The sequence below is a fragment of the Bombus affinis genome, chromosome 3 (assembly GCF_024516045.1).
Source record: "Bombus affinis isolate iyBomAffi1 chromosome 3, iyBomAffi1.2, whole genome shotgun sequence".
NCBI lineage: Eukaryota > Metazoa > Arthropoda > Insecta > Hymenoptera > Apidae > Bombus > Bombus affinis.
In genome coordinates this window covers 8117159-8143382 of record NC_066346.1, presented here as the reverse complement: position 1 = coordinate 8143382, position 26224 = coordinate 8117159, and the positions used below count along the sequence as shown (strand labels likewise).

Here is a 26224-nt window from a genome sequence, read left to right as displayed (position 1 = left end):
ATACTATTCTATAGTATCTCTTACTGTGAATGCGTACGTATATAAATTTTAGAATGATATATTATTTATGTAAAGACAAAACAATAGAAATATAATAAACACTAATATACAATACCGAATTGTCCTCAGTAACATTCTTAATATGTTTTAAACATTGGATATAAAAAGATATTAAGATTCACAAATCGATTATAGATCGAGCGATCTACTCACTTCGACCATTTTCGGTTCGAGTCGGAGCGGATCGGCTACGTCATACTACTTCTTACTTTATGCATGGTCCTCTCTCTAGCTTAGTCAGTCGCTTTCGCGTCGTTGTTCCGTTCATTCAGATGGTTGTAAATTCGAACGGAAATTAGACTTGTGTACAGATGTAATTGTTTTAGCAAGTGATTCCAAGCAAACATATAAGAACATTACATTGCAGTTATCAAAAGTGTTTTGTGCTTTATCTTTGGTAAAGAGATCTTTCGAAATGGGCGCCATTGGCGGCATTAGGAGCTACACATTTTTCGCGGCATTCCTGCTTTTCGTCGAAAGTGGTAAGGTTAATGCACGTAACTATAGATGATGTGAATATCGTGGCGTCCTTTGGGTGGGGCATTTATAATTTTCCACATTGTTCTTTATTAAAAGGCGCGATGGCATAATATTAAATTACACATAACATCGATTTATAAGGATCAAGCGGAAGGATCGATTTAGTTGAATATGTATTCATTCTTAAATGACAGCTTGAAGTTATTAGTTTATTTCATGGTAAACAAAATTTGATATTGTATCGAGCCACCGATGTTAGTCTTCAAATCGTTATTCATGAATTTATATAATCTGTGGTAAAAAATATAATTCTTATCACACAATTTATTTATCATCGTCCGAGAGAACTATATGCATATTAGTTCACAGTTTAACGCAAGATGATAAGAAGTTATCTGGGTCAATTATTTTTTTCCATGGACACTAAATATTATGAATTTATCATATTTTCCTAATAAGTAATTAATTAACGATTAAAACAAACATTTAAGACATATACATATTTGTACTGTCATTTCATTATTTTTAATTATTAGGTTAGAATACGTTTTTTTTATAATCTGGAAAGTATTGTTTGATTTAGTCTATAGTTAGCTGACAAAATTATGAATCAACGTGAAGTAAATCGAATTCCCAATCTTTCTTTTCGTTTAGTGCACAGTTTACAATGTTATCAATGCGTCAGTACAAACAACACCGACCCCTTCCAATGCAACGAATTTCTCTCGAGCGACATCGATATCAAACCACAGCCTTGCGATGCTGTTTACGAGGCGCAGTATTGTGTGAAGCACACTGGTCGATTCGAGGGTAAAACAATATCGGCAGTTCAGGTTACATATCGTGGAAAGGGGAATCTTGTTGCGAAACTTAACACTCTTAAACGAAAACTAACCTTAAATCATATATAACGACATCGCCGTTATCAGTTTATAAGCATGCGGAAACAACCAAAGCACGATCGATAATCATCTCCATTAGAACTGTTTTTTTAGTTGACTAACATTGTTTTAAGTCACATCTGCATATAGGGATGGTTCAATGCATAACGACGAAACTATTAATTCTTCTGTTATTGTATCTAGTAAGGAAATTGAGCTAGAAAGAAGCAGAAGTTTGTTCCTGTATACATATAATAAGAAAAATTAATAATAATTTAATATTAATATGCTACTTGTATTATGAAAGTTTGTCGTTAGATGTTGAAAGATGTGTTGACTAAATTAATACATACAACTATTCTAATATGAAAGGATCGATTAATTAATCCATGAATTGAAGCGCGCAATAGTAAACATCTATAATCGATGCTTTTTCAATCGATTAAGCGACCAGTCTGGATTGCTACCAGTGTACGTCGGAAGAAGAACTGAGTTGCGGAGATAGCAATTTGGTAATAAGTACCTTACAACCAACGAACTGCAGTCATGTATACGATGCACAGTACTGTATCATATCGGTCGGACGATTCGGAGGTTCATACATTGTGTCTCGATGTTTGTGTGTTTTCTATGTGAAGTGTTCACCAGTAGATTTTCCTTATCTCTGTTGCATAAAATATTCTATCATATTTCCTTCAAAACTTCAGCGAAAATGTTTACAGATGGATAAAAACGAATATATTTCACGAAAATTGTCATGCTTTAACAATTCCATAAGAAATAAATAATCAAATAATATATTGCATGTTGCTTGCATTAACACGCTACATTCCTAACATCTTTCATACGAACGCATGTTATTGTTTTTTGTGTGGGCTAATATCGTTTGGTTTTGCTAGATAAAACAAGAAACAAACAATTTTTCCTATATATGTTGAAATAGGTGGAATAGGCACGAAACGATTCTGTTCAGCACTGGATCTGGGGAATTATTGCGATTACGTGAAACAACAGGGTGACAAGTTAAGTTACCGAACCTGTATCTTCACTTGTACCGGAGACGGATGCAATCCAGCGGCCATTTTGATACCAAATATCGCATCGATGGTACCAGTTGGATTATTAGTAGTTTACGAATTATTCTTCGTAAGGTAGATATTCTTATCCGATAAAATTCTTTTGAATGCATATTTTATGCACTCAAGATAAATGTAAAATCAGTTTTTTAAATCTATTCCGTCCTTAATGTGTTAGCACGAAGTAATACGGAATGTCAATTTTTGACGTACCTTAGGGGAACAATTTGCACTCGATTAATTGTATAAAATGACACTGACGTGCCTTCTCTTCTTAACAAAATATTAAACGAAGGTACTAATTAGTAGTTACCAATATAATTATAGTTAATAACACATTTTCTATTTATATTTAACCTGCGTCGTCATAGATTTAATATTTCTTTTCGACTGTACAATTGCAAATACGCTTATACTTGTCTAAAATAATTGTGGCTTGCGTAGCACAAAAAAAAGATTCTAGTGTTTAGAATTTATCAATAAGTTTCAATTAATCGACACGTTCGTAATATGAATTACAATTAAGGTATCCATTCCTAATACCGAATTTTAATGACGTTAAGTTTCCATTCGTACACAACTATTAAGCTGTGTACTTACATATAGTTATTTTTTTACCATATTATTTTTTTTTTTTATTAATTTAACAAAGATCTAGATTACTTATTTTTGTATATTTTTGTACAAAATACGAATCTTTTTCATATTTGAACAGTGTAGATACGAAAACCTACTGTGTTTCTCTTTTTTAATTCTTCTTTTTTTTTTTCTAAACATACAACATGAACAATTCTAGAATTAGATTTAGATACTAAGGAATATTCTGTATGAATTACAAGATAATATAAATGCGATCGAATGCTTTGTTCTTTATTTTCATCAAACGAGAATCCTCCACTCGTCTTACATTCACGTACTCGTTTTTCTGAGTATAAATATAATATGATATAGTCGCTCAACTGGTGGTAACAAAATTGTCTCACGACGATCCGTAATAAGGTACTTGCACGTTCTTTGGTATATCCACGTTTATATAGCGAACGGTACATAGGATAGCATTTTTCAATACGACGATACACGTGTTCATATTAATGTGTTTGTCAAGCAAAAGATCTTCGTCGAGTAATACAAAGATTATAAGATTGCGAAACTGATTGCGAAGCGGTTTTTATAATGGAAATCATTCTTTCCCTTTGTCTTTTTGCAAAAAATGCACATATTTTATGCAAGCTCCATCGTATAATAAGTTGTCTTTTTATAGTTGTAAAAAGAAAAAGAACGCACACACAGGCTAATATCGAGCATAATATCGATAATATTAAGATACCTGACGACTAACGCAATACATAGTCTACTATCCTTGATAACACAACGATTAATGATTTCTCTAACTGTACGTATGGCTGTGTTTAAAATATTAAATGTAACACAGAGCGAAATATTTCGGAGTGATATTTTGCCATCATGCTACATGTATTAATGATCAGTTCTCGTAAATCGGGTTGAACATTCATCATATGATAAAACTCGCATCAGTAATGATTTTTCTTTTTGTGTTCGTATTTTGTGTCGTTTCTTTCCTTCTTCTTCTTTTTTTCTTTTTTGTTTTTGTTACAATAATTGATGTGCACTGAACACAAGCATGTATATTAGTTATTGTTAGAATATTCACTCGAGTTCTCTTTCTCCTTCCTTTTTTTCCTTTTTTTTTTTACATTTTCTTCGCTCGAAATTACAACTATATATCGTATGAAAAATACATATATATATATATGTATAAACAGTGTATATAAATCATTACTAAATCTGATCGCTACTAAGCAATAATAGAATTTCTTGTGGCTAACAATTTCTTTCCCGGTTTGTTGGTCCTAGAAATATATAATTTGACACACATATATCAGCATTATTTCGCATATACAATAATATGAATAGAAGTGAATAAAAAGTTGCTACTGTTTTCTTCCTTTTTTTTTAATTAATTAACGATCCTTGATCACTCTAGGTTCATTTGCTTTCTTTCTCTCTGATTGACAAAATTTCCTCTATGCATATACATTAAGTTCTATGTATTTAACTGTATAAAAGAAGTGTCAGCCTAAGATTCGAAACTAATTATAGTGTATAATAAATATCGTCACTGCCATGTGTTCGCTGAAAAAGAAAACATTGTATTGCCACAGGTACCATGGCAGTGAATGTGGCAGTGATCAATACACTCGATAATACATGATAGCTTAAACGTTAATAAGCTAGATACACCGTCGTTATATTACCTTACGCATGGAAAAAAAGAAAAACGGAACGTATACGGAATAGAACACAATAATAGTTTTAAGTTAGTTGATCGATTAATGTACAGCCATTATAATGGAATTCATAAATATAACTGACTATTAACATCGAGAAATAAACGTTAATTCAGTATAGGAAACAAATCGAACGACATAAATACGATTGTAAATATCAAGATATTAATATATAAATTCATTGGAAGGAAATGAACAAAATAAGTATTACAGAAAATTCAACCAACTATCTCTTTTTCTCTGATTCTCGTTTCCAGGAAATCTTAATTTTAATTATTAGTCATAATTAGTCCTTGCATCTTGTGCTATTTTTCGAATCTCCGAATGATGTCCGTTTCTTTTTTATTGCGTCCATAATATCCCCTACGCAATTCCTAAATATCTCTGTATTTATCTATCACTCTATGTACGACAATTCTATATAGAACGAGTCGCATACGATAAACGTGCGTATGCACAAGACAGGTACAATTCTTCATGTACTGAACATTTAATACTTTGTCCAAGTTTTACATCTTTATATTAAGCTGATCTTTCTCCCTCGTTATGATCGCACGTATAACTTCAAATGAAAGATTAGTTCCTCAGTTAGACGGAGAAATTCGTATAATAGGTGTAACGTGTGTATATCTATATCTTGATGTGCAAGCGAAAGAAACGTATTAAACTTCGTATGACAAAAAGGGAAGTACACTTGCTAAAACGTGCAAAAGTTGCATACACGAAACGTTGCATCTCGGAGAAATATCAACATTTTATATAGACAAAAACTCGTCTGTATAGTGAAGGCAATAGTGTAAATCACAATCATTTGTTCATTTTTTTTGTTCAGTTTCTCTACAGCAGAACATGTTTTCGAACTGCGTTCTAAAAAAATTGACTAAATTATTGTTGCTTCATTGCTGCGTTTTCTTCTAACAACGGTACAAGATCGCCACACGAGAAATTGCAAAGAGAGAAGATAACGTATAGAGAAACGAGAAATGCTATAAAAATGCATCGTATATCGTTCACAAGATACACTAGAGAGAATTACATAACTGCATTAGTATGTTACTAATATATGATCAGTGTATGTTTCCAGTTCTGAAAGTTTCTCGATCACCTTTAAATATCCTTTTACACCGTCCCTGTTTTTTGTTTCTTTTTCTTTTTGTGCAAATTTCGTCGAAAGCTTAGACATTTAGATTGCCATGAACAATACACGTATGCGTTATTTGTTCGTTAAGTACCATGTTTCTCGTACAACTAGCAACAAAGCTACAAGGAAGTTTGCTCGGCGCATACGTTGAGGATCTTCAATAAAATTTACTGACGCTGAAGCTTGCGAATTTGCTCTTCCAGCTCTTTCACGCGTAACTGACTATTCGCGAGCTGCCTTCGTACCAATCGTAACTCGTCAGTCTGACGGGCAAATGCTAATCTTAATTCCGCCTCGTTGTTAGGAATGTCTACATTCTCCAAGACCTTATTATCGTTCAGTGGCGCGGAAATGATATTTTTCTGCAAAACATGTTAATTAGCCTAATCTATGAAGGAGATAAAGACTTGAAAGAAAGGGTAGTTCTACCTGTAGCACAACATTGCCGAATTTTTGTTGCAACTGTTGGAACTTGGTGCTTTGATTGCTAGAAGTTTTTTGGCTTTTCTCTGACATATCGTGGAACTCGATGGGCCTGTAATCTGGTACAGTCTCGGTAGACAAAAAGGCGAATTTCTTCTTATTATTTAAATCGGTTGTCGGTGGAAGTTGCGGTGGTTTGTACACTCGTGGTTTGTGCGTGGTAATGCTACCACCTGTTAACATTTAATTAATAGCATAGAGTAACAAGTAACGGAGGAGAAACAGATAATAAAATAAGTTGAAAAGTTCAACAGTTGTACCGGTTTTCAGAGAGATTAAAATTGGTGGATTATTCATGCCACTTATCCAATCCCTGGCTGATAAAGCTGGACAAGTACCTACAGTGTCAGGATATAGATCTTCTTGAAATTGGTCGCTCTAAAAAGCGAAAGTATTTGGTAATTACACCGTGCCTAATTACATTTGTTTCGCTTAATTTGTTACATTTCAATGCATTCACCTTTCGAGGAACTATCATGGATATCGGCTCGCACATTCCTCGAGTCGCGTGCAATTTATAAAATCTAAATACTTCGCAGATGGCTGTGTTTACGCCTCTCTTTGGCATTATACCTAATCCTCTTTGGGGATTTCCAGAGATGAATTGACTGAGGTAATGCATCCAGGGTGCCTCGTTTACTACTTCATAGTATCGAATATTACCATCACCCTACAATAAGAAAAGTATTAAATATTCATTCTCAACGTATACACTGTCGACCATAAGGATCAAGACACCTGCTATTACAGTATAAATTTCGCTGTTTTTAGTTTCTACTTTTTATTATTATCTATTATGTTATTATAAATTTGTTGTTTCGTTCAAATAGAATGAAATATCTGTTAGAATTTTCTAATAAATGTAACATGCAGATATCTTAATACTTGTAACTGGCAATATAACAATTTTTCAACATAATTTGTTACCTTTCCCGCCAGATACACCATATTGGTGTCATTATCATAATATGGAAATACTACTCCACTGGAGGAATCGATAGTTTCACATATCAATGGTACGTTCAAATCATGCTGACTCCAAATGGCATATTGTCTGTCGGAGTGACGACTGAAGCCAGTCGTAAGAAGACGTCCAGAGCTACCAAGGAAAACCACTTTGCTAGCTTTTGTTCCGGCATGGCAGACTCCTTCCTGTTCAGCGGACGATCAATAGAAATATTTATTGAAGTAAATTTCAAGAAAACGATAATTACAAGATATGCAAACGTGATCGGTGGATACATACAGAAACCACGATGCCAGATCTTGGCTCGAAAACCCTCAATTTTTTATCCTTGCACGTTGTCGCCAGCAAGCTACCGTCTCGATTCAATGATATACTGTAAATGACGTCAGGATGCCTATCGATGACACTGACAGCCTCTCCTTTATTTATGTCCCACACGATAACAAGGTGATCGAAGCCGGCGCTGAAAAGCACGTTCTCAGCAACAGGATGCCATTCTATGTACGCGACACGACGTTTGTGCCCTTGTAACTCAACTAGCCACTCGGTCAGATTTCGTGATATACCACCGTCAGGAATGTGCCACAGTTTTATCTGAAATTACAATTGACAATAAGAAGAATATCGCAAAATATAGATAGGCTGCTTACAAAATCATTAAAACGTTATATTTTTGAAATACCTAAAGAGTTTCCATTCGATACTTTTACGTAATTATTTAGATTCGCAAACGGCTCAAAGGAAAGGAAATTTCACAATTTCAATTTAAGAGTGTCAGAACAAACAAGATATGGATAATTCTTGAATTAAGATCGTAAACACAGATTACTAAATAAACCGCATTTTGCTATCTTTTACGTCGTCTTTTGTAGATAACAGAAACAATATATCTTGCAAGTAGTACAAAGTGTTGAGTTCCAGCTTTAAACAAAGCATCGTATCGTCTAGATGCTGAATAGCAGACCGGAAGGTCGATGCCACACGGTCTACGATTCAGTCGCTTATGGTAGTAATTTGTCACGGCGACAGGCCACCAGTTGGCAAAGATTTCGTTTTCCATTAGAAAATTCTTACTCCGTAGAAAGCTGAGTTTTACAAGAAATATCGTAACTGTACATATACGATCTACTTCTTTATCAGTCCATACAATTTTATCTAATAGTCAATACCTAACACTGTACCAGTAATCTTTGATCAATAAATATCGCCAACTATTTTAAGCAACGGTACATAAAACTAGGAACACGATCGTACAGTGCAGTCGTCGGAACAGGAAGCGATGATGTTATCGTTAAACGGATTCCACTTGATGTCCAGAACCGGTCCAGTGTGTCCAGTCACTCTACTAGCATTAAAATCCAGTCTACCAGTCTGAAAGATAAAAAGAGGAAACATTCAACCATAATAAGTCATTAATTAAACGATCGAACAATCTTATTCAATAAATCATTTGCATGCATCTTTATCTCTATGCGTTTCAACTTCTTCGACTATTCATCAAGAAGAACTTTGTTTTAAATAGCATCCGATATGCACGCTATTTGTATCGATGTACGCTGCATATATGTTATATACATTTATAGCTTGGTCTTAAATTTTACTTGGAAAGTTATGCTTCTAGTATAATCATAACCGCGCTAATGAAATTTGAGAATTCAACTGGTAACTGCAATTAGACAGCGGATTTTTATGCAAATTTACATTTTTGGAAATATAATGAAACGAGTAAAACCTCGGCAGAAGATTGTTTTATCTACCGCTATACTTTGAATATTGAAGGCGCTATACTTTGGATATTTCATGTATTTCTTCATGTTATGTGCATATTGTAGAACTTTGCACTTTCCTACAAATGCATAAAAATCCGCAGTCTATAAACAACGTGTTCGTAAAAGGCGTCTATAGACGTTGGGATACTTTCGTGAGCAGATATATATTCTTTCCAACTTTTCTTATGTAAATTTCTCTATGAATTTTCCAAGCGACACGTATATGGATGCTTGCTTATTATTGCTCATTTGGTAACTTGGAATTTTCCAAGGAATCCGATACTTTCGAGCGATAGTATATACTTGAACAGTCGGTCGATCATTATGAAACAGCCTCACCGATGTACGTACTATCAGGCAAAGTTAATTCGTCTGGAAAGAACAGCGTATCGATAAATCGATAAACAAGAAAGATAACTCACGCGATCGAGCGGCAAAACTAGAAATGCTCCGCCGCCAGCCACTTCCGTTACGATGGCAAGGAACTTGGGATTCACTGCGCAGAATTGCGAGTCGTGGGCGTTCTTCGTGATCTTGATATTGTCGTAGCATTTCTCCCGTTTTGCCGGTACGCCGTACACGTGGCGAAATTTGCTGCTTCGAACGCCACGGAACCACGACTGGAAAAAATGAACGTTGAATTAGCATCAGTGGAAAGAAAAAAGAAAAGAAAAAAATTAGCGGAACAGATGAAAGTTCGTGATAACGCTAGGAATTGAAATATTGTCCTGGATCTTGGATATGAGTGGAAGCGTGAAAATATTACGAAGAGTTTATGAACTAAGTATCAAGGATTAGGATTATTCAGATGATACGAGTCTTTGAAGATTTAAAAGTTCCAATTTTGGGGTTTTTAATGAACTCTATTCTGTCTCTGCTTCAGAATTCTTTTCTTCAATCTCCTTCTTTTTTTTTGCAATATCGAAAGCCCTGTTTTTTCGACTCTTCTAATTTTCAGAAAAATATTCCTGCTATTAGAGAGCTTATGAGACAACGAATAAAGAAGTAAAGAGCAGAGAATCGCGAGAGGACTGTAGTGGAATATACAAAAACGTTGTTCAAGAGGACATTTTTAATTGCAAATCTCTCTCAGTTCTCAAGTAGAAGCCGATGATACAACGTGTAAAGTCACTTTGCTACGTTGTTGATAGGTCGATGAACTTAAGACGAGAATAACCATCCTTCCAAGCAGATCTTGCAGCTAACCTTGAGGTGTCTGAGTGTCTTCTTCCGAGGACCAATCTCTCCCAATTTTTAATAGCCGCTCCAAACGATCTTCTTAAAATTTGTTCGAACTCTAAGCTAATTGAGGGACATAGCACAAGCAGCCGTTTGTTCGCACAAAAAGACGAGAAAAATAGAGGGAACGATATACGACGTCTGTGTTCATTTAGAAGACTTCGTAATGATTTTCCAGACGTTTACGTTTAGCAGCATATTATTCCATTGGTGTTCAATTTTATTCGCAGTCTTCTCGACTGAACATGTCCGTTGTAAACGGCACGAAACAGTTGGAAAGGTCTGTGGTGTCGTTTTTGATTTATAATTCAAGATTTTATCGTTTGCATCGTTTGTTTTTCTTATCTCTTCGGTTAAAGAAGATAAAGGACTTTCTAACCGCTTTGTTCAATTTCTAGCTAACTAATTCCTCTTGCAAAACTGAAGCTGAAAGATGGTGATCCTGATGACAATCGATGGAGGATGGAACATTAAAGGAACTATTTATCCGCGAGTATTTTTACCGAAGATTGAACCAAAGGAATCGCTTGTTAACCGGTTACCGCGTAAGGAGGATCGTTATTAACGGTGCAGCTGAACCAATTACTTTTGAGCAACGTGCACAGCGTTAAATGGAGATCGACACGGTCCTCTCTGATCGTTGCAGTTCGTCATTAACGTTTGCACCAACGATTACTCGCAGCAAGGTCAATAGCACGACGAGCGGAACGTGTTTATGCGTTCCTGAGACTCTCTCCGCTCAGAAACCGTGAAGAAGAAAGTTTCGTGGTCCGAATGTTCTACCAATCCATCGTTCGATGTTTCTGTTATCATTATCGAATTCTTCGCTTCCTATCAAGTCTATGCAACGACGATTCTTAGTCTCCGAAAATAGTTTTCTTTTTAAAGTATCTTCAAATTAACTCTGAACTATTACCGTGAGGTGCTAGAAGTCCTAGAGTACTGTAGAATCACCAGAATTATCATAATCTTGCTCTGAAGTGAAATACGACTCTAACTACCTCTGTAATCTTCGATTAAGTGTTGTATAGTCATTGTAATTTATAAGTTCAGATATAAATCTTCCAGTAGAGTATCTTCAAATTTCACCATGGAGTTCAGTTACTTTTACACGTCAGAAAAATATTTATCGTTCTTGATGGATTAATGAAAGATATTACGGTTCCTTTTGAGAATTCTAGGAAAGATCTGAGAAACTATAACGTATCTCGTGAATCAAATTTATCGGTATTTAAATTATGAATTCTTAATTTCTGGATCGATCTTATTTTTCAGTTGCTCTTCGAACGAATAAGATTTCTTTCTCGGAAAAAAAGATCTTTGTCCGAAAGATTCTTCTTTATTTCAGTCGAAGAAATTTCCTATTAATTCTTTAATTATTCTCTTTTCCTTATTTCTCGGAAGTAAAACAGTTTCGAAAGAATCCACTGTCACCCATGAATGAACACTAATACCATTGATCGTTAAATCTTGGCCTTGAATTTATCAGCTCTTATCTCCTACGAAAGATACTGAACTTTATTAGCGAATCATTGGTATATCGACGTACCGTATAGGATGACGATATTAAATAGGATGAATTTCCAATTTCAACGTTGTTTTACCAGTAACGGAGATATCAGTCTCCATGTTAAATATATTCTGACGTCTGAATCTCACCTGTGCCCGCATAAAATCACCGCGATGTGAAATCTTTGGAGTTGGTCGCGCGTGGTGCGCGTGGCGAGCAACGTAGCGCGGCGAGACAGAGCAAATTATGCCACTTTTTCTTGCAATGGCGAAGAAAATACTCATCGAACGAACTCGCGTTTCGGTGCCTGCGAAATTCTAGCCGTAGGCCTCGATTAACGGTACGTGTTTGTGTTATTTTTTCCTGATCACGATCGTGACGCGTACGGACCTTCTTCGTAGATATAAAAGATGATAATCGAAGCATCAATAGGAATCAGTAAGTAGGAAGATACCGAAGACTATGACGAATCTCTGTCGCTTTTCGTCGTTCGTCTACGTCGCTACGATTGTATCGTATCGAGGAGGATAAAAAGGTATTGAACGAAGAAGGATGTTCCGCAGACTGAAGAAGAGATGAAGAGTTTAAACGACGATCGTATAGTATCAAGGACAACAAAAGATCGTTTCGATAATTCTTTTGGACGTTCGGAAAGCGTGTAAGGCTACACTTTTGCGTGGGTTTACGTCATTTTTACACGCGTCATACGACGATCATGCTGCGTCAATAATAATAAAAACGTCTCTGCACCGCTTTTTCTCATTTTATTGTTACACATCAACGCGATCGTATTTTATCGAGGGCGATCGTTTTACGAATTTAGGATTGTGGTCGCCGCTTTTGATTAAGAGATTCCAGGAATAAGGAATTAAAAAATCGTGGAACGTTCAAGGCCTTTTGTATCATACGATTTAACGATTTCTTATTTTGCCGGTATAAGCTCGTATAATCTGGTTATTGTCAGGTGTGCGTTTCTCCTTTGCTTTTGAAAAACGCACTGAATCATGTTTGTTGAGGATTTGGTATGATTGATAGAATGGGTGAGCGAAATCTCTAAATCAGAGTCCAATAGTCATAGCCTTCATAAGATGCCATCGATTATCTTCACTGATTCGCAAAATTCAAAATCACCAGGATCTTTGGATTAAAACCTAATACAATCAGATTTCTTGGCACAATCTTCGCTTTAAGTTATCAGCTTTGCAGATTAATTCTATAGAATCTAATGTATAGAATTTGTATATCATCATCCAGGGAAATTCTACGTTTTCTAGCTTTGGTGTGAACGGAAGGAACGTTTCGAGAAAGCAAATGCAAGCGTAGAAGCTCTATCGTAAGAGATCGATTTTAATTAAACCCCAAACATTTGAATTTCCTCGCTTTAACTTGGAACGACAAATATTCGTGGACAAAGACGGAAAAAGGTGAAATACGAGTTTCGAGAAATTGATCGGTATCGTAAGCTTCGATAAATAACGCGAACGATCGACCATATCATATGATCGTCGATGTAATTGGAAATCATTTGTCACCCGTGGTTCTGCTATTCGCGAGTAATAATTCTGTGGCACGCTAATGCCAATTAGGGTCACACGAGCGCTATACGCGCGTGCCTGGTGCTATCAAAATGTTACGACTCTGCTGAAATGTTCAAAATATACAATGAAATTGCAAAATCATACAGCTATATCCATCAAACGAAACGAGATACCATTATAATACAAAATTGCAGTCTTCCACTCGATCATGCAAATATCGCAGAGCTCCATTTGTCGGAATGAAATTTTGGTTAGCGTTTGATAAAATCTTTCGAGATAGACTTTTTTAAATAGCTAATGCGACGATACTGTTGTTCAAATTACGACAGACGAAAAAGATATTACACGTTGTTTAATAAAATAACATGTGAAATTTTCAATTTGGCAAGGTTTATGGCTGCGATAATTATATATACTTCTTTGACATTTTATCTCCTTTGAGTTTGGACGTGTTGCAAATCCTGGCAACATAGAAACATAAATCAAGCATAATTCTCATAACGTAACTGCAATTATAGCAGGAGGAATTTTTTGAAATTTCCGAACATCGGTAAATCCGTATGTTATTTCGATGATTCCAAAAATATTACAACGATTCAACGATCTGTTTTGCCTTGGAACGTAGCGTTCGATTACTCTCGAAAGTTAACGTTCGAATATCTATGAAACTATATATGAAACTATATATAGAAGAAATCGTCGAATTATCCTATAAATGTTCGATCTTTATAGAATTCCGATAAACGAAGCTCTCTGATTGATAAAAGAAACTTGTATGCGCGTGAAAAATGTAAAACAGCTTCAAACAAGATGGAAAATAAAAGGAAAAAGTAATTGAACACGAGTATGTACATGTGTGTGGTGCATCGTGCGGAAAGAGTACGAAAATATCTCAATTCGTTGTGCCATTTCTTCTACAACCTTTCACTCGCAGCAGCTTCGAGAGGCTACGGTACAAAATAGAGATGAACTGTGCTGTTGGTTTGTCGTAGACGTTGTGCAAATTTCGTACAATTCGTTGTACAAATACGTTTAAAAAGTAATCGAACGTGTTCTCGGTAGTTGGATGTCTGATAACTCTAAAGTCTAAAGTACCATTGATTGATAAGTCGTAGGCGAATTTACGAACAAATCAATCTAGAACAGAAGACAGTTCGAATTGCTTTAAATTACTTTCGTCCAAATACGAGGTCTTATTTAGTGCAATTATTTAAAGTAGATCGACGATTAATTTATTCGAATAATGCAAAAGAAACAATCATATCTGTTCAGACGTACGACCACTTTTATGTATCACCGTGTTGTGCTTCTGCTTTGGTGCTATTCATTACGCATTAGTAATTCAAGAAAAATGACAACGTTAGTAAACAACAGATCAGGTGTAACAGTAATACGACACTTGTACTCGTTTTTCATTGATCATTATGGCTGAGAAGACAGCAAGCAGCTTGACACGCTAAGTTTGTAAAAGTATGTTTCTTCTTTTGCGTTCTAGATTCACCTGTCGTGGTATCGACCTACGAATAAGGGTCTCAAATAAATAGTACTTGCGTTCTTAGAGCTTCGACATGACCAGTATTATGCGAAGTTAACGCGACACGATATAGCGGTAGATACCAATGGTTCGTGTGGCTATCGTACTTTCAATGAACGATGTGTATCTTAAAAAAGATTCTTCTAAAAAAGAAAAAAAAATTCAATAGAGATCGTAACAGGTATTTAGAACTTCAAGATTCGTTAGAAAGCGAGGGAAAATTCGTTAATTAGTATTTCACTTTCATTGATAGTTTGTCGTTTATAAATATCGCTATTTATAAGTTCTTCGCTTGAAGAAAATATTCTGACAGGAAAGTAGTCTTTAAAGTATGAAGAGATATATTTTGAACGAAATAACTCGCGTTCTAACAAAGTACGAACACGCGAGACGTCTCATTCATAGATGCAAGAAGCTGAACCAAACAGCAGATCCGATACAGAAGGTAGGATTCAAAGGATTAATTTAAAAATTTGAATTAATAATTTAGACTTCAGAGCTTTAAATTTAAAAAATCTTAAAAGATTCGGTTCGATGCTGTAATATGTCGAAGTAACATCGAACTACCGTAGAACGCTCGTGTTCAGCAAGTGGAAACATAAAGAAAAGAAAGATCGATCGCGAAACACCGAAAGCACTCACCTGTTTATCGTTGGTCATTTCTGATACTAATCAGACCTCAGGCAGCCGGTACACGTGCGCGGTGAGACGATGATCGCCGACAGTGCACAACAGGAACGTAGTAATTGAACAAGCCAGGACCCATGCATGCGAAGTAGGAGAGGATATTCAACTAGTTGGAAACTCGCGCTCGCTGTGCAAACGGCGTCAAGATTTTCTCGCTTTACTGGAAGAAACAAAAAGGGAACCACACGAGGCCCGTCTAATTACGAGATCATCGAATCAAACGCGCGAGTCGTTAAGAGGCCGCCGAGTCGTAACGATGTATCTCATCTATGTACTTCTTTCCTGTAATAATTTCTTCTTCTCTTTCTTCTCTTTCTCTTCTATTCGTGGTGAAATTAAATATTCGTAACATATTTCGAAGCGTGACGAAGAATCATTATGAAGAGTCGATAAGATACAATACTCAATTACTATCAAACTCAAGGCTGGTTCACGCTTAATGTATAATAATGGAACGAACGTTTTTCATTTACCTTTCAACGCATTTACATTCCTGTGGAATGATGGAGAATATTTTGGACGATCTTTTTGTTTCGTTTGAAATATCCTTGCACGTAAGCTTCGAGGGGAACCAAGATTCTTCCAACTATTCCTCGACTTGAAAATCGTAAAACAATCATCAGGTAATGTTGTCTCTAGTTCTCGCGTTCGTTCACATAGATTGCCCAAATCAAATTCACTTTATGCATCCATTTTTACATTAAGCATTCGTCTCAAGTAATTTGAATTCAAGTTACTTAAGCTCAAACGAGACGAATTTAGCGAGACTTTAAGGTGACTGTAATTGAGTATTTTGCTCTATAGTCGACTGGAAGAAATTAATTCTTCCAATGAGTCACTGCGAACGAGGGAAAACAAAAGTTACGTGGATGCAGAAATAATGCAGTCTTTTCTATGTTGCGGATTGTAATTGTGTAACCGTTTGATTTTTTCACTGAGGTAATCTCTTTGTGCTGATTTGATCAAGGTTGAAACGTGAGAAATTAATCGGTTCTTGAAGAAATGCGCTATCCTAAGAATCTCCAAGGATAAACAGCGATGTCTGATGTTGATCACGCGCAAGATGAATATTCAATGGCCGCATTAGGAACTACATAATTTCATCGCGGGAATAACTTTTCGAATTACGCCTCCGCTTGAGTCACGCTTCGAAATCAATGTCGTCTCTACGATATTTGGTAGGGGAAGGATGAGCCAAGGATTTGTCGACAAAGACGATCTTATGCTTTTTCACGACGCTCCTACCGGGTTGATGCAAAAATAACGATCCTCTTCAAACCTCCATTACGCTATCGCAATTAAAAAAACTTCTAAAAAAAGACACTTGTCCCAATTTTCTAAGAATCGTACTGCGCAAGATACGCGTTGAAGCACGATGTTATGAGATGATGAAAAATAAAAGAAAATATATACCGGAAGCGATGAGCGATGAAAAAGGGAAAGGATTAATCCTTTCGCTACGATAGTCTTGCAACTAATAAAAGCTCCAAGTATCCGATAGCATCATCATGTACACCATTTGAGTCAACTTCGATGCGATTTAAAGAACATCCGAAAGAATTGTTAATAGCATGGTCGATCTTTCATTTCAATGCTACGTTAAACACTCTGAAATATTAAAAAAGTTTCGCCTATTAGAAGAAGAATGAGATCAGGGCATAAAAATTCGAAGACCGTAGCGAGTCTCGAGTCATTAATATGGAAGAAATATTCGCACGAACATTTAGATACTTTGTATAATCAATTGAAATTCTATTGCAAGTATTTATGCAAATCTTATTTTCCAATTCTGTAAAATATATTTCACATTCGCCGTTTTATCTCTTGATTATATCTCTGCTCGTTATTATACATTTTTCCATATTTACACTCGTTAATGCATAAAAATCTACGACCTAATTACACTGTGATCAATATGAACGAACGTAAAAATGATTCTACTACTACAGAAAACGTAGACTTCTAACATATGATGACTCAATATTTTAAACGCGTACACTGTATATCATAGCGAAAGGATTGAAAGGATTCTATTCTTTTTTTTTTTTTTTTTACGAGTGAGGAACAAAGGAACAGCTGTTATTTCTGTACCAACCTAATACTCGAGCGGTCGTGGCAACAACCTATTCTTTCCCGTACGTCTCAGCCTCGAGGAAGAAAGAAGAAGCGGTATAACAGAAGAGGAGAATAAAAAGGCACGAGTTCGTAACGTTACTCGGTCGCGGTTAATGCGCACTTCTCACGATCGTGACTTTTGAACAGGCTCGATAAGCGGTAACTACTCTCGACGATCGATCGATGATATTCGATAGATCCGACGAATCACCCCTTTTTTTTTACTGTCGTTATCGTGTGGCAGTAACGCGCGCTTCGACGGCAGCCTCTGACTTCCGCTGTCCGGTTTGCTCGAGTGAGAGAAGGAGAAGAAAAGGAAAAAAGAACCGGCGTCTCCCGTGGCGTAATTTCCATCCACCCGCATGTGTTTTAATCGTATTTAACTCTGCTACCATCCTCAAGCCTTTGTGTCTCGATCTTCTTTTAGTTTTAACAAACAGAAAGACTTTTGAACGAAACCCCTTTATCTTATAATGTGGAATCACACTCGCGGTGTAATCGCACGTTAAATTCGATATAATGCGCGATTAGTTTTATCGTAAAGAATTATGGAACGAACATGGATTAAATATTGTAAATTAAATGAGATGCAGATTCTATTTGTATCAAAGTTCTATTTTAATTCCTATGTTTACTTTATGTTGAGAAGCTTTCTAAAAAGAGAATCTATGTATATATATATAATAAGATTTGTTGAATAGAAGTTGTATATAATAGTTTAATACTTTATTTCAAACACGATATTAAAGTAATAAATAATCAATAATAAGACAAGGGGTTAACAACGATTTTTTCTTTTTGATTATTGATTATTAGAATAGAAGAATACGATTGGATTCAGAATGAGCCAAAGAAAGTAGCAGTGTTAGAAGAGAATAGGTGTGTAGGTAGCTGGAAAATAAAGAGCGTCTCAAAAATCTATCGCGCAACTTGCGTTTCGCTTTTTATTTTATCACGTACGTGTATCTTTTGTTCCTTATATCTTTATCTATTTACGTAGTTGCTTGATTGTCCTTAACTAGCGTATCTCCTTTTCATTTTTTTAGATGCACACAAAAGACTCTAAGATTCGTCATTTAAGTTCCAGGAACGTTGATTCATCTATCAATATTATAGTATACTATTGTGCAAAAACTATTGCTATCTTCAACCCTTCTAAATACAAACTTCTTAGAACCGACTAAAATTGGTCTCTGATTCACTGATTAGCGTCGATAATTGATTAGGACCGATCAACGAAATAATCGTTAATAGATCATCAACTATTATTTTATTTTCTGACCGAATTCTTCTAAAAATTCTGTCGAGAAGATCTCGAATATTTTCACTATCGATCTAGCGATATTTCCAAATATTTCCAAAGCTCTTGAATTCTGTTACAACGATATAGAAAAGAAAGAGTACAACTATACAAATATACGCGTTTTCGAATAAAGCAAACTAATACGATATTAACACTAACCTTATCCGACCTGATCAAACGACCCGTTTCAAAATATAATTTAATTTATCGTTAACTTTATGTAAATTTTTATATTAAGCAGAATTGAGAAGTTGATTAATCGAGTTAGATGAACGAGAGTAATAACAATGAATATGTACGATTTTAAATTACATTTTGATACCGATCGTCTGGTTGGACCTGATAATGTTAAGCGTTAATATGAGATTCGAGTTACAACGAAATAGAAAATAAATAGTACACAAGATGAAAATTAACTTAACTTGTATTATGTCCCTAAGCGATTAGAATGAAAAAGACATACGCTTAGATTTGAACAATTCGCACGCATCGTGGATAGAAGAACGACGGGCAATTCGAGTGCGCAGTCACGCAACGTAGATTCATTGAGACGATGCCCGGCGCGAAAGAAACGGCGCGTGTTATACCTACGATCGTGTCGGAGTTCCAGGCGCGCGCGTTAGATCGCGAAAGTCGCCGAGCCAGCACTGACTCCTAGCCATGGTTTTATAGCGGCCGCCAGCCGAGTATATCACGTGGCACGCGCTTGTCGGTGCGTGTTTAATGCAGCAACGTGACGTTTCGTACGATCGCATATGTTGTCACGCGTTGTCACTGCTCCGTTGTTCTTGCTAAACCGCTGTGTGTCACTGTAGCGCGTGGGTGATTGCGAATCGAAAGAGACAGAGAGAGAGAGAGAAACACACAGACAGATAGACAGGAAACATGGGATGTGCTCTAAAACACTTCAAACAACTTGGAATATGTACACATATCGAAAATGTTGAATCGCTTCTAATATTGGGAATTTGATAAATCTGAAATTTTGAGATTTTTATCATTTGCCTTAGGATTTTTTTTTTAGTAGCTATTTAAATAAGTATTAGTTATCATAGTCTTCGAAACTGTATCAAATGTAAAATATTGAAATATTATATGGTACTTGTATTTATTGATCTCAGTTTGAAGAATTGAGAGAAAAGTTAGGATTCAGCCTCAACTTTGCTATGTAACCTGTTTCTTGTCAAATCGAGATCATAATTTGTATCACGAAGGTAACTATATTACGAGGCAAGGGATTAGAATTAAAGATCATGATGGATTAAATCTTTTATACATGTTATATTTTATTCTATATATGTATTGACATATATTTCATGTATAGGTGAGGGAGTTGAGTCTACTAACCTAACAACTTCAAGACTTACCAAGACTTTCAACAGTTTTAAGTACCGAATCACGTTCAAAGTGATTCGAACTTGCATAGTGTTTCGAAATTGACGTCATTAAGGACACACGCTGAGACACGGGCTTAACCTAACAATAGCTATGGATCCATGCATAGAACATGCAATTAGCGTGCTATTGCATCAGATATAAGGAAAGAGCCAGGTACACTTGATATCTGCCTGATGCACGATACTAATGGGATGCAATAAAGTCGGCGAAAGCATAAAAAAGTATAGGTTTAATGGAGATAATTGGGATCAGGTGGGAATTGGGGTGGCAGATTGCGAGTTTCGATTGCGTCAGACACGTGTTTAGATATGGCGTATAACTAATATCGTATAGAGTAGAATATTCGATCGAGAAAGTAATATCGAAAGTCTCAGTTCGATAATCTCGATGGAAAAGTTAACCTTCGAACTCTCATACGTTATATTATGACGCAATGCTGGAAAATTTGTTAATTTGCTTGTGTTATAAAATAATTGAAAATTGAAGGGTTAAATTCAGTTTAAATTCGTAGAAGTATTAGTTGCAAATTCGAATTCAGAAAATCTCGATCTCGAAACCCGAAGACACGCAATCGAATCGTTCGAACGCTCGAGTATCGATTCGATTCGATATTCGAGAACTCGCAATCTGTTCTCTTTTATTTGCCGAACAAATGTTTAAATCTGATACGTTCTACTCAATTAATTATTTACGTTTCAACTTACTTGCTGAATTATTATGATCAGTTATTATAAAGTTAATGAACAACATCCTTAAAAAGTGGAACTGGCTCTTATCCCCCATCGTGAACGCTAATCAATAGCAATTTCCTTAAATCAAGTCGAACGGTAAAGTAGAACGCTTTAAATGCTTCTTGATTTACAAACAAAGGTTAACGACATACTTTATGGATTACGTGACCAGTACACAATGCTCGTTAGTACTTGTAAATCGAATCGATGCCGCTGGTATCGATAATAAACTTCATTTAAGTTAAATAGGTTTTATAATTCAAAGACACATTAGGGCCAATAATTCTGAAATAAGTTTATGCTATTGAGCAACAGAATTTGAAGACTTTTTCTCGAAATATTGTATCGCTTGTTACATATTAATTCAAATAAATTCAAAAAATTTCTCAGAGTCATTGATAATCGACCCACTTAGTCTTACTTCAGCCACAAAAAAAAAAAACGTATCGTGTATTACGTCAGCGGCTGCTAATGTGTTAATGGTAATATAAAACCGATTATGAAAAACAGCTGAAACGTTACTTAGTTGGTTTGAAGCTCAAACAAAGACGTAACAATTACACTTAACACAATATCGGGAGCATGCATTCACATAAACTGACATAAACGGGGATAAAAAAACATTTGATGCAAAAAAATCTTACTTTTCCATTTGGTTTGTAGCACGCTCTGACGTCTACCATATTGTTCAATAAAGTATGAGTGTCATCCGCGGCGTCCAGGCCCAATTTCTCCACTAATTCCTCCCTCGTACGTATCATTTCCCAATTCGCAATATTATATCCCATAGAAGCTTTCGTTTCGTATTGTCCACCTCCGACACCGTATCTCCAACTGACAATCTTTTTATCAACGCCTCTTCGTTCACTCGTAAGTACTTTACTACCACCTATTTACCAAGTATTTCCCAAGTCCGTTGTTATAGGCCGTCCGTCTACCTAAACGTCAAACAAGAACATTCACAGAACGTAATGGACAATTACAAACCACGTGCGAACCCTTCCGTCCTACACAAATTTCGTAATCCACTCACTGAGGCCGGTCACACATGGATACGACGTATCGATTTGACGTGCGTGCAACATGTAAACACGAGAGCACGCCACTCGACCGCTCCGTCTCCGCGATACCACAAATCAAACGAATATCATACGTTCCCATTAAACCACGTTCGTTTTATACGATCAGCGAATTACACATTCTTAGCGTATAAATGCAGAGGACTGCTGCGTCGTCGAGTACTCATTTGCTCGTGAGTAGAAAGCGCAACCTTTTTGCAGTAGTGCTTCGCTAAATGGCTTCGAGTCGGGAGCTATTTGATCAGTTATCGAAAGATATTTCTAATTGTATAAAATTTTGATATCCGACACGTTGGTTTATTACACAAATATTCTATTGTTAGATGTAGCGAGGTTATAAATTAAGATTAGTATCAGTGGTTCATATAAAAAATATTGAAAGACATAAAAAAAAGTACTTAATGGAAGAGAAAGGAATGGAAAAGAACGTTCCAATCTCTAAAAATCTATAAATTTCTATGAAAAATTGAAAATCTCTAGTATCAACGCATTGAAGAGTTGAGTGGGTACGCCGATTGATCTAGTCGCACCTAGGGCCGTACGCATCTTCCTAGTACGCAGGTACCCGTGTAAGTTTTTCGAAATTTACGAAAATTACGATTTATCATAGAATTGAAACTTTAGAACATAAACTAGAAATATATAATGTAATCGCTCTCCTTCGCAAGACGAAATGTTTTGTTAAATATACTGCAAAGGAAGAAATAGTTCTGAATTGCTATCGTACGGCCCTGGCCAAGGCTCTGAGTCCTTATCTCTCTCAAAACATCTTAGACTACTTGTTTCGATTCTTAAAACATGTAAACTTTAACACCTGACTAATTTTAAGATCTCACTATATCTCTTCCACTGATAGTAACACCAGAAGCTCACTCCACAATGTCAAAACTGGCGGGGATAGCGACGGCCACTTAACGAAGCAAAACTCTGGTCAATTAACGCGACATTACAATACTCAATATATCCATATTTAACACATTTGTTTATAACAGACGTATATAACATTAGGGGCTCACTTCACGAACACAATTTGAAGAAATGGAGGGGATAGTGACGGACAATTAACGAAGCAAACCGCGGCCAGTTAACGCAACACTACTGTACTCGCCGACTGCGCGCCTTATTGTGTATCCTTCTCACCTCTTGGGTCTCGGAAGAAGGGGGCGACGAGCACGCTCTACAGGCTATCCAAAAAGTCGAGTACCGGCATTAATATTTATTTTCAAGCCGACAGGAACAGGTGAAAATGAATTAGTGAAAAGATAGAACGTATTTTGTTACTTTCGATTCAAGGTATACCAACTTGTATACTTTAATTTTTTTAATGTAGTAGGAAGACTTTTGTGATTCTTTTTATGTAAGTACGCGAGTTATCGGCTATCGACACTGTATACCGATTGTATGATAATCAAATGTCTTTGTAGGTTTGTATTATCTCTTGTAGAAAATGAATTTGCTTTGCGGCAAAAGGAGAGAGCGTGTCACGGAACGGCTTTAAAGCTTGCGGTCAGTGTGCACACGATCGTGTAGAAACGCAATCGGTTTAATCTGATGTAACACTTGCCAGGCGTCACTCACCATTTCATCCGTCTAACGCCGATTTACATATCGATTTTGGAGCGTGCTGCGAGCACGCCGTGATGGAAGGCGGTCCGCTCGAGAAACGGTGTACGTAAGACAGCCGAGTGGTCACTGGATTTAAATAAATCGAACGATATGAATGAAAATCACATGAACATATTCTTAACTATACATTAATCAATATGCATATGTGTGAATTACAGGAAATATCAAATGTTTCACAGCTTAAAGAATAAATTTTATTCACAGATTTTAGTTGAATTTAGAGAATTTTATAAAAAATAAAGAACACTGGTAAATGTTAATTGATCTTCTTCCAAACAAGAAAGCGATCTGAGAAAAAAAGGGAAAGACCTTAATCTACTCCGAAAGCTATCTACTGCTACTTCATATTGACGTACAGCTACCGAGTTGCTATTTTACATTTATAGTCTGTCCAACGAAACGGAGCAGTAAACGTAAACAAAATATGATTGCTGCGGCTGTAACTATTGGTTGCCGACTAGTAATATTCGAGTGTCACTACCTCGCCTCGAGTTTATTGCCTTGTCTCATTGGACAGATTACATATCCTGTCTAGCAAGTAGAGTCTGAACAGGAGAGGTAAATAAAACCACGTGATCGAACTCTAGGGGAAACAATATGGTCGAATTCGCAATCCTCATATATTGCAAACTACTATTTCGGACATTTTTTAATACTTTAACATTAATCGTACCATCTCGGCATTCCTTATAAAAAGTTATTAAACTATTTATGTCGAAAAACTATTGTTTTAGCAGATATATTAACTTTAGTTTCTCAAATTTAACGTATGAAAGACAAGGAAAGATACGAAGCGGTATTTTTGTGTTTACATTCTTTTTGTCTTCCATACGTTAAATTTGACAAATTAAAATTAAAATATCTGCTAAATTAATATAATTTTATATAAATAAGTTAATACCTCTTTTTTATAGAGAATATTATCTTTATTTAGATTTTTTAACAAGGAAACTTCATTTCTTTTTATGAAAAGTGAGACCTCTTACCGTTTCCAGTTAAACGAAACCCCATGTATATGAAATTTTATATAAATTTATTTAAAATACTTAAATATACAAAAACAAATAACTAATTGTTATATTAATAATTAGATAAAGCATAAAGATATTATGCAATAACCACATTAGCTTACTATCGGTTCGTTACTTCCTATCGTAATGTGTTTCGGTAGTAAGTATATACTTACGTATGTACCCACGTTGTTTGATCTCCATATTGGAAAAATGGCAACTGTGAGTGTAGGATGCGGCGACTTTTTAGAGTTTCAGGTATTTTTTAAGTAAATGAAAGTATTGTGTAAAACGTATTATTTCAAATTATGTACTTCAATTGTTTTAATTACATATATTAAATTGTATGTAAATTTCTGGAAAATGATAATACACTGCAAACGTGATTAAGGTTATATAGTAGTTTACATAATAATTCATCTAGTAAATGATATTTAAGAAATGAAAGACCTTCTAAAATTCTCTATGAAAACAATTAAATTTAATTAAGTAAACAATTCGATATATAAGTTATAAAGCAGACTTTAAAATCTTAATAAGCGAATAGATATCCTTGTGCATCTAAGCTAATGTGAAATAATAATTGATACATTATATATGTAAAACTCGATAATAAAAAAAAATGATTAAAGGACCTATATCGAAATTAATTATTTTGCAGCATTACTTTTGTATGTGTCTTTTCAAAATTCATCTTTTTTTTTATTTTAAGATACTGAATGTTCTTGTTCCAGGATGCATTGAAAAAGATGCGGCAACTTGATGACAAAATCATTTATATGCTAAATGCTATACTTCCAACAGAATCATTTAAAGGACAAAGTGATCCTACTGCAAAATGTAAAGATTTATATGAACAAATTCAAACAGGTCATAAATCAAGGGAATTAGCTATTACAAGGTGTTTAAATGCATCCAAGGAAAAAGTGAACCAATTAAAAGCTGAAAGAGATAATGGCAATGATAGTCCTCAACTTCTAAAAGCATTAAGAAAAGAACAAAATACTTTACGTTTACTGCAATCAGAATTAAACATAGAAGAAGTTGTAAAAGACCATACAGTTGAGACTTATTATCAGAAATGTCGTGGTTTTTATAAGCCACCGACTGATATAGAAATTTAATATTGTTATTAATTTTGAAAATACTTTGATCATCACCTTTTTATATGATTGTAAATTTAACTACAAATATATTGAAATGTTGTAAATATATTTAGTTACTGCATTTATGCAATAATAAACAGAAGAGGTTTACAATAGTAATAACTATAAGTATATCTTGTTAT

The 26224-nt window shown here is 35.4% G+C and overlaps 3 protein-coding genes and 1 long non-coding RNA gene across 11 annotated transcripts; 2 read left to right on the top strand and 2 right to left on the bottom strand.

The window, feature by feature from the left end:
* The first annotated feature begins 248 nt into the window (after positions 1–248).
* Positions 249–25891, top strand: LOC126914166 (U-scoloptoxin(05)-Sm1a). Of its 2 annotated transcripts, none has more exons than XM_050717763.1 (4): positions 249–542; positions 1195–1350; positions 1869–2015; positions 2365–3356. In XM_050717763.1, the coding sequence occupies exons 1-4, from the start codon at positions 476–478 to the stop codon at positions 2574–2576; spliced, it is 582 nt and encodes a 193-aa protein (XP_050573720.1). In that variant the 5' UTR covers positions 249–475; the 3' UTR covers positions 2577–3356. The 2 variants fall into 2 exon arrangements, with proteins under 2 accessions (XP_050573720.1, XP_050573719.1); XM_050717762.1 differs by lacking the exon at positions 1869–2015 and adding an exon at positions 25671–25891 and having other exon boundaries at positions 284–542; positions 2365–2572.
* LOC126914169 (uncharacterized) lies at positions 729–2175 on the bottom strand. Of its 2 annotated transcripts, none has more exons than XR_007709593.1 (2): positions 1775–2175; positions 729–1662 (listed from the first exon to the last, which is right to left on the bottom strand). It is a non-coding gene; the product is annotated as an uncharacterized LOC126914169 (long non-coding RNA). The 2 variants fall into 2 exon arrangements; XR_007709594.1 differs by having other exon boundaries at positions 729–1638.
* LOC126914153 (coronin-2B-like) lies at positions 3347–22011 on the bottom strand. Of its 6 annotated transcripts, none has more exons than XM_050717742.1 (10): positions 21866–22007; positions 15630–15834; positions 9589–9786; positions 8652–8768; positions 7677–7991; positions 7358–7582; positions 6891–7100; positions 6691–6808; positions 6377–6603; positions 3347–6309 (listed from the first exon to the last, which is right to left on the bottom strand). In XM_050717742.1, exons 2-10 carry the CDS (start codon positions 15645–15647, stop codon positions 6115–6117), a joined length of 1623 nt encoding a protein of 540 aa, XP_050573699.1. In that variant the 5' UTR covers positions 15648–15834; positions 21866–22007; the 3' UTR covers positions 3347–6114. The 6 variants fall into 6 exon arrangements, with proteins under 6 accessions (XP_050573699.1, XP_050573695.1, XP_050573697.1 ...); XM_050717738.1 differs by lacking the exon at positions 21866–22007 and adding an exon at positions 19680–20026; XM_050717740.1 differs by lacking the exon at positions 21866–22007 and adding an exon at positions 19684–20026.
* On the top strand, positions 24354–26210 carry LOC126914162 (protein MIX23). Its single transcript, XM_050717757.1, has 2 exons — positions 24354–25194; positions 25671–26210. Exons 1-2 carry the CDS (start codon positions 25084–25086, stop codon positions 26058–26060), a joined length of 501 nt encoding a protein of 166 aa, XP_050573714.1. The 5' UTR covers positions 24354–25083; the 3' UTR covers positions 26061–26210.
* The last annotated feature ends 14 nt before the right edge of the window (positions 26211–26224 follow it).

Bases quoted from the DNA above. Each gene is read 5' to 3' on its own strand.
- LOC126914153 (XM_050717737.1), bottom strand. From the start codon at position 22,009: ATGGGATATAATATTGCGAATTGGGAAATGATACGTACGAGGGAGGAA. The intron at 6,604-6,690 runs GTACAACTGTTG...AAATGTTAACAG, and splicing joins TTTAATCTCTCTGAAAACCG to GTGGTAGCATTACCACGCAC. The intron at 6,310-6,376 runs GTAGAACTACCC...CATGTTTTGCAG, and splicing joins TCGGCAATGTTGTGCTACAG to AAAAATATCATTTCCGCGCC.
- LOC126914166 (XM_050717763.1), top strand. From the start codon at position 476: ATGGGCGCCATTGGCGGCATTAGGAGCTACACATTTTTCGCGGCATTC. The intron at 1,351-1,868 runs GTAAAACAATAT...CAATCGATTAAG, and splicing joins GCACACTGGTCGATTCGAGG to CGACCAGTCTGGATTGCTAC. The intron at 2,016-2,364 runs GTTCATACATTG...ATGTTGAAATAG, and splicing joins ATCGGTCGGACGATTCGGAG to GTGGAATAGGCACGAAACGA.
- LOC126914162 (XM_050717757.1), top strand. From the start codon at position 25,084: ATGTGTTTCGGTAGTAAGTATATACTTACGTATGTACCCACGTTGTTT. The intron at 25,195-25,670 runs GTATTTTTTAAG...TTCTTGTTCCAG, and splicing joins GCGACTTTTTAGAGTTTCAG to GATGCATTGAAAAAGATGCG.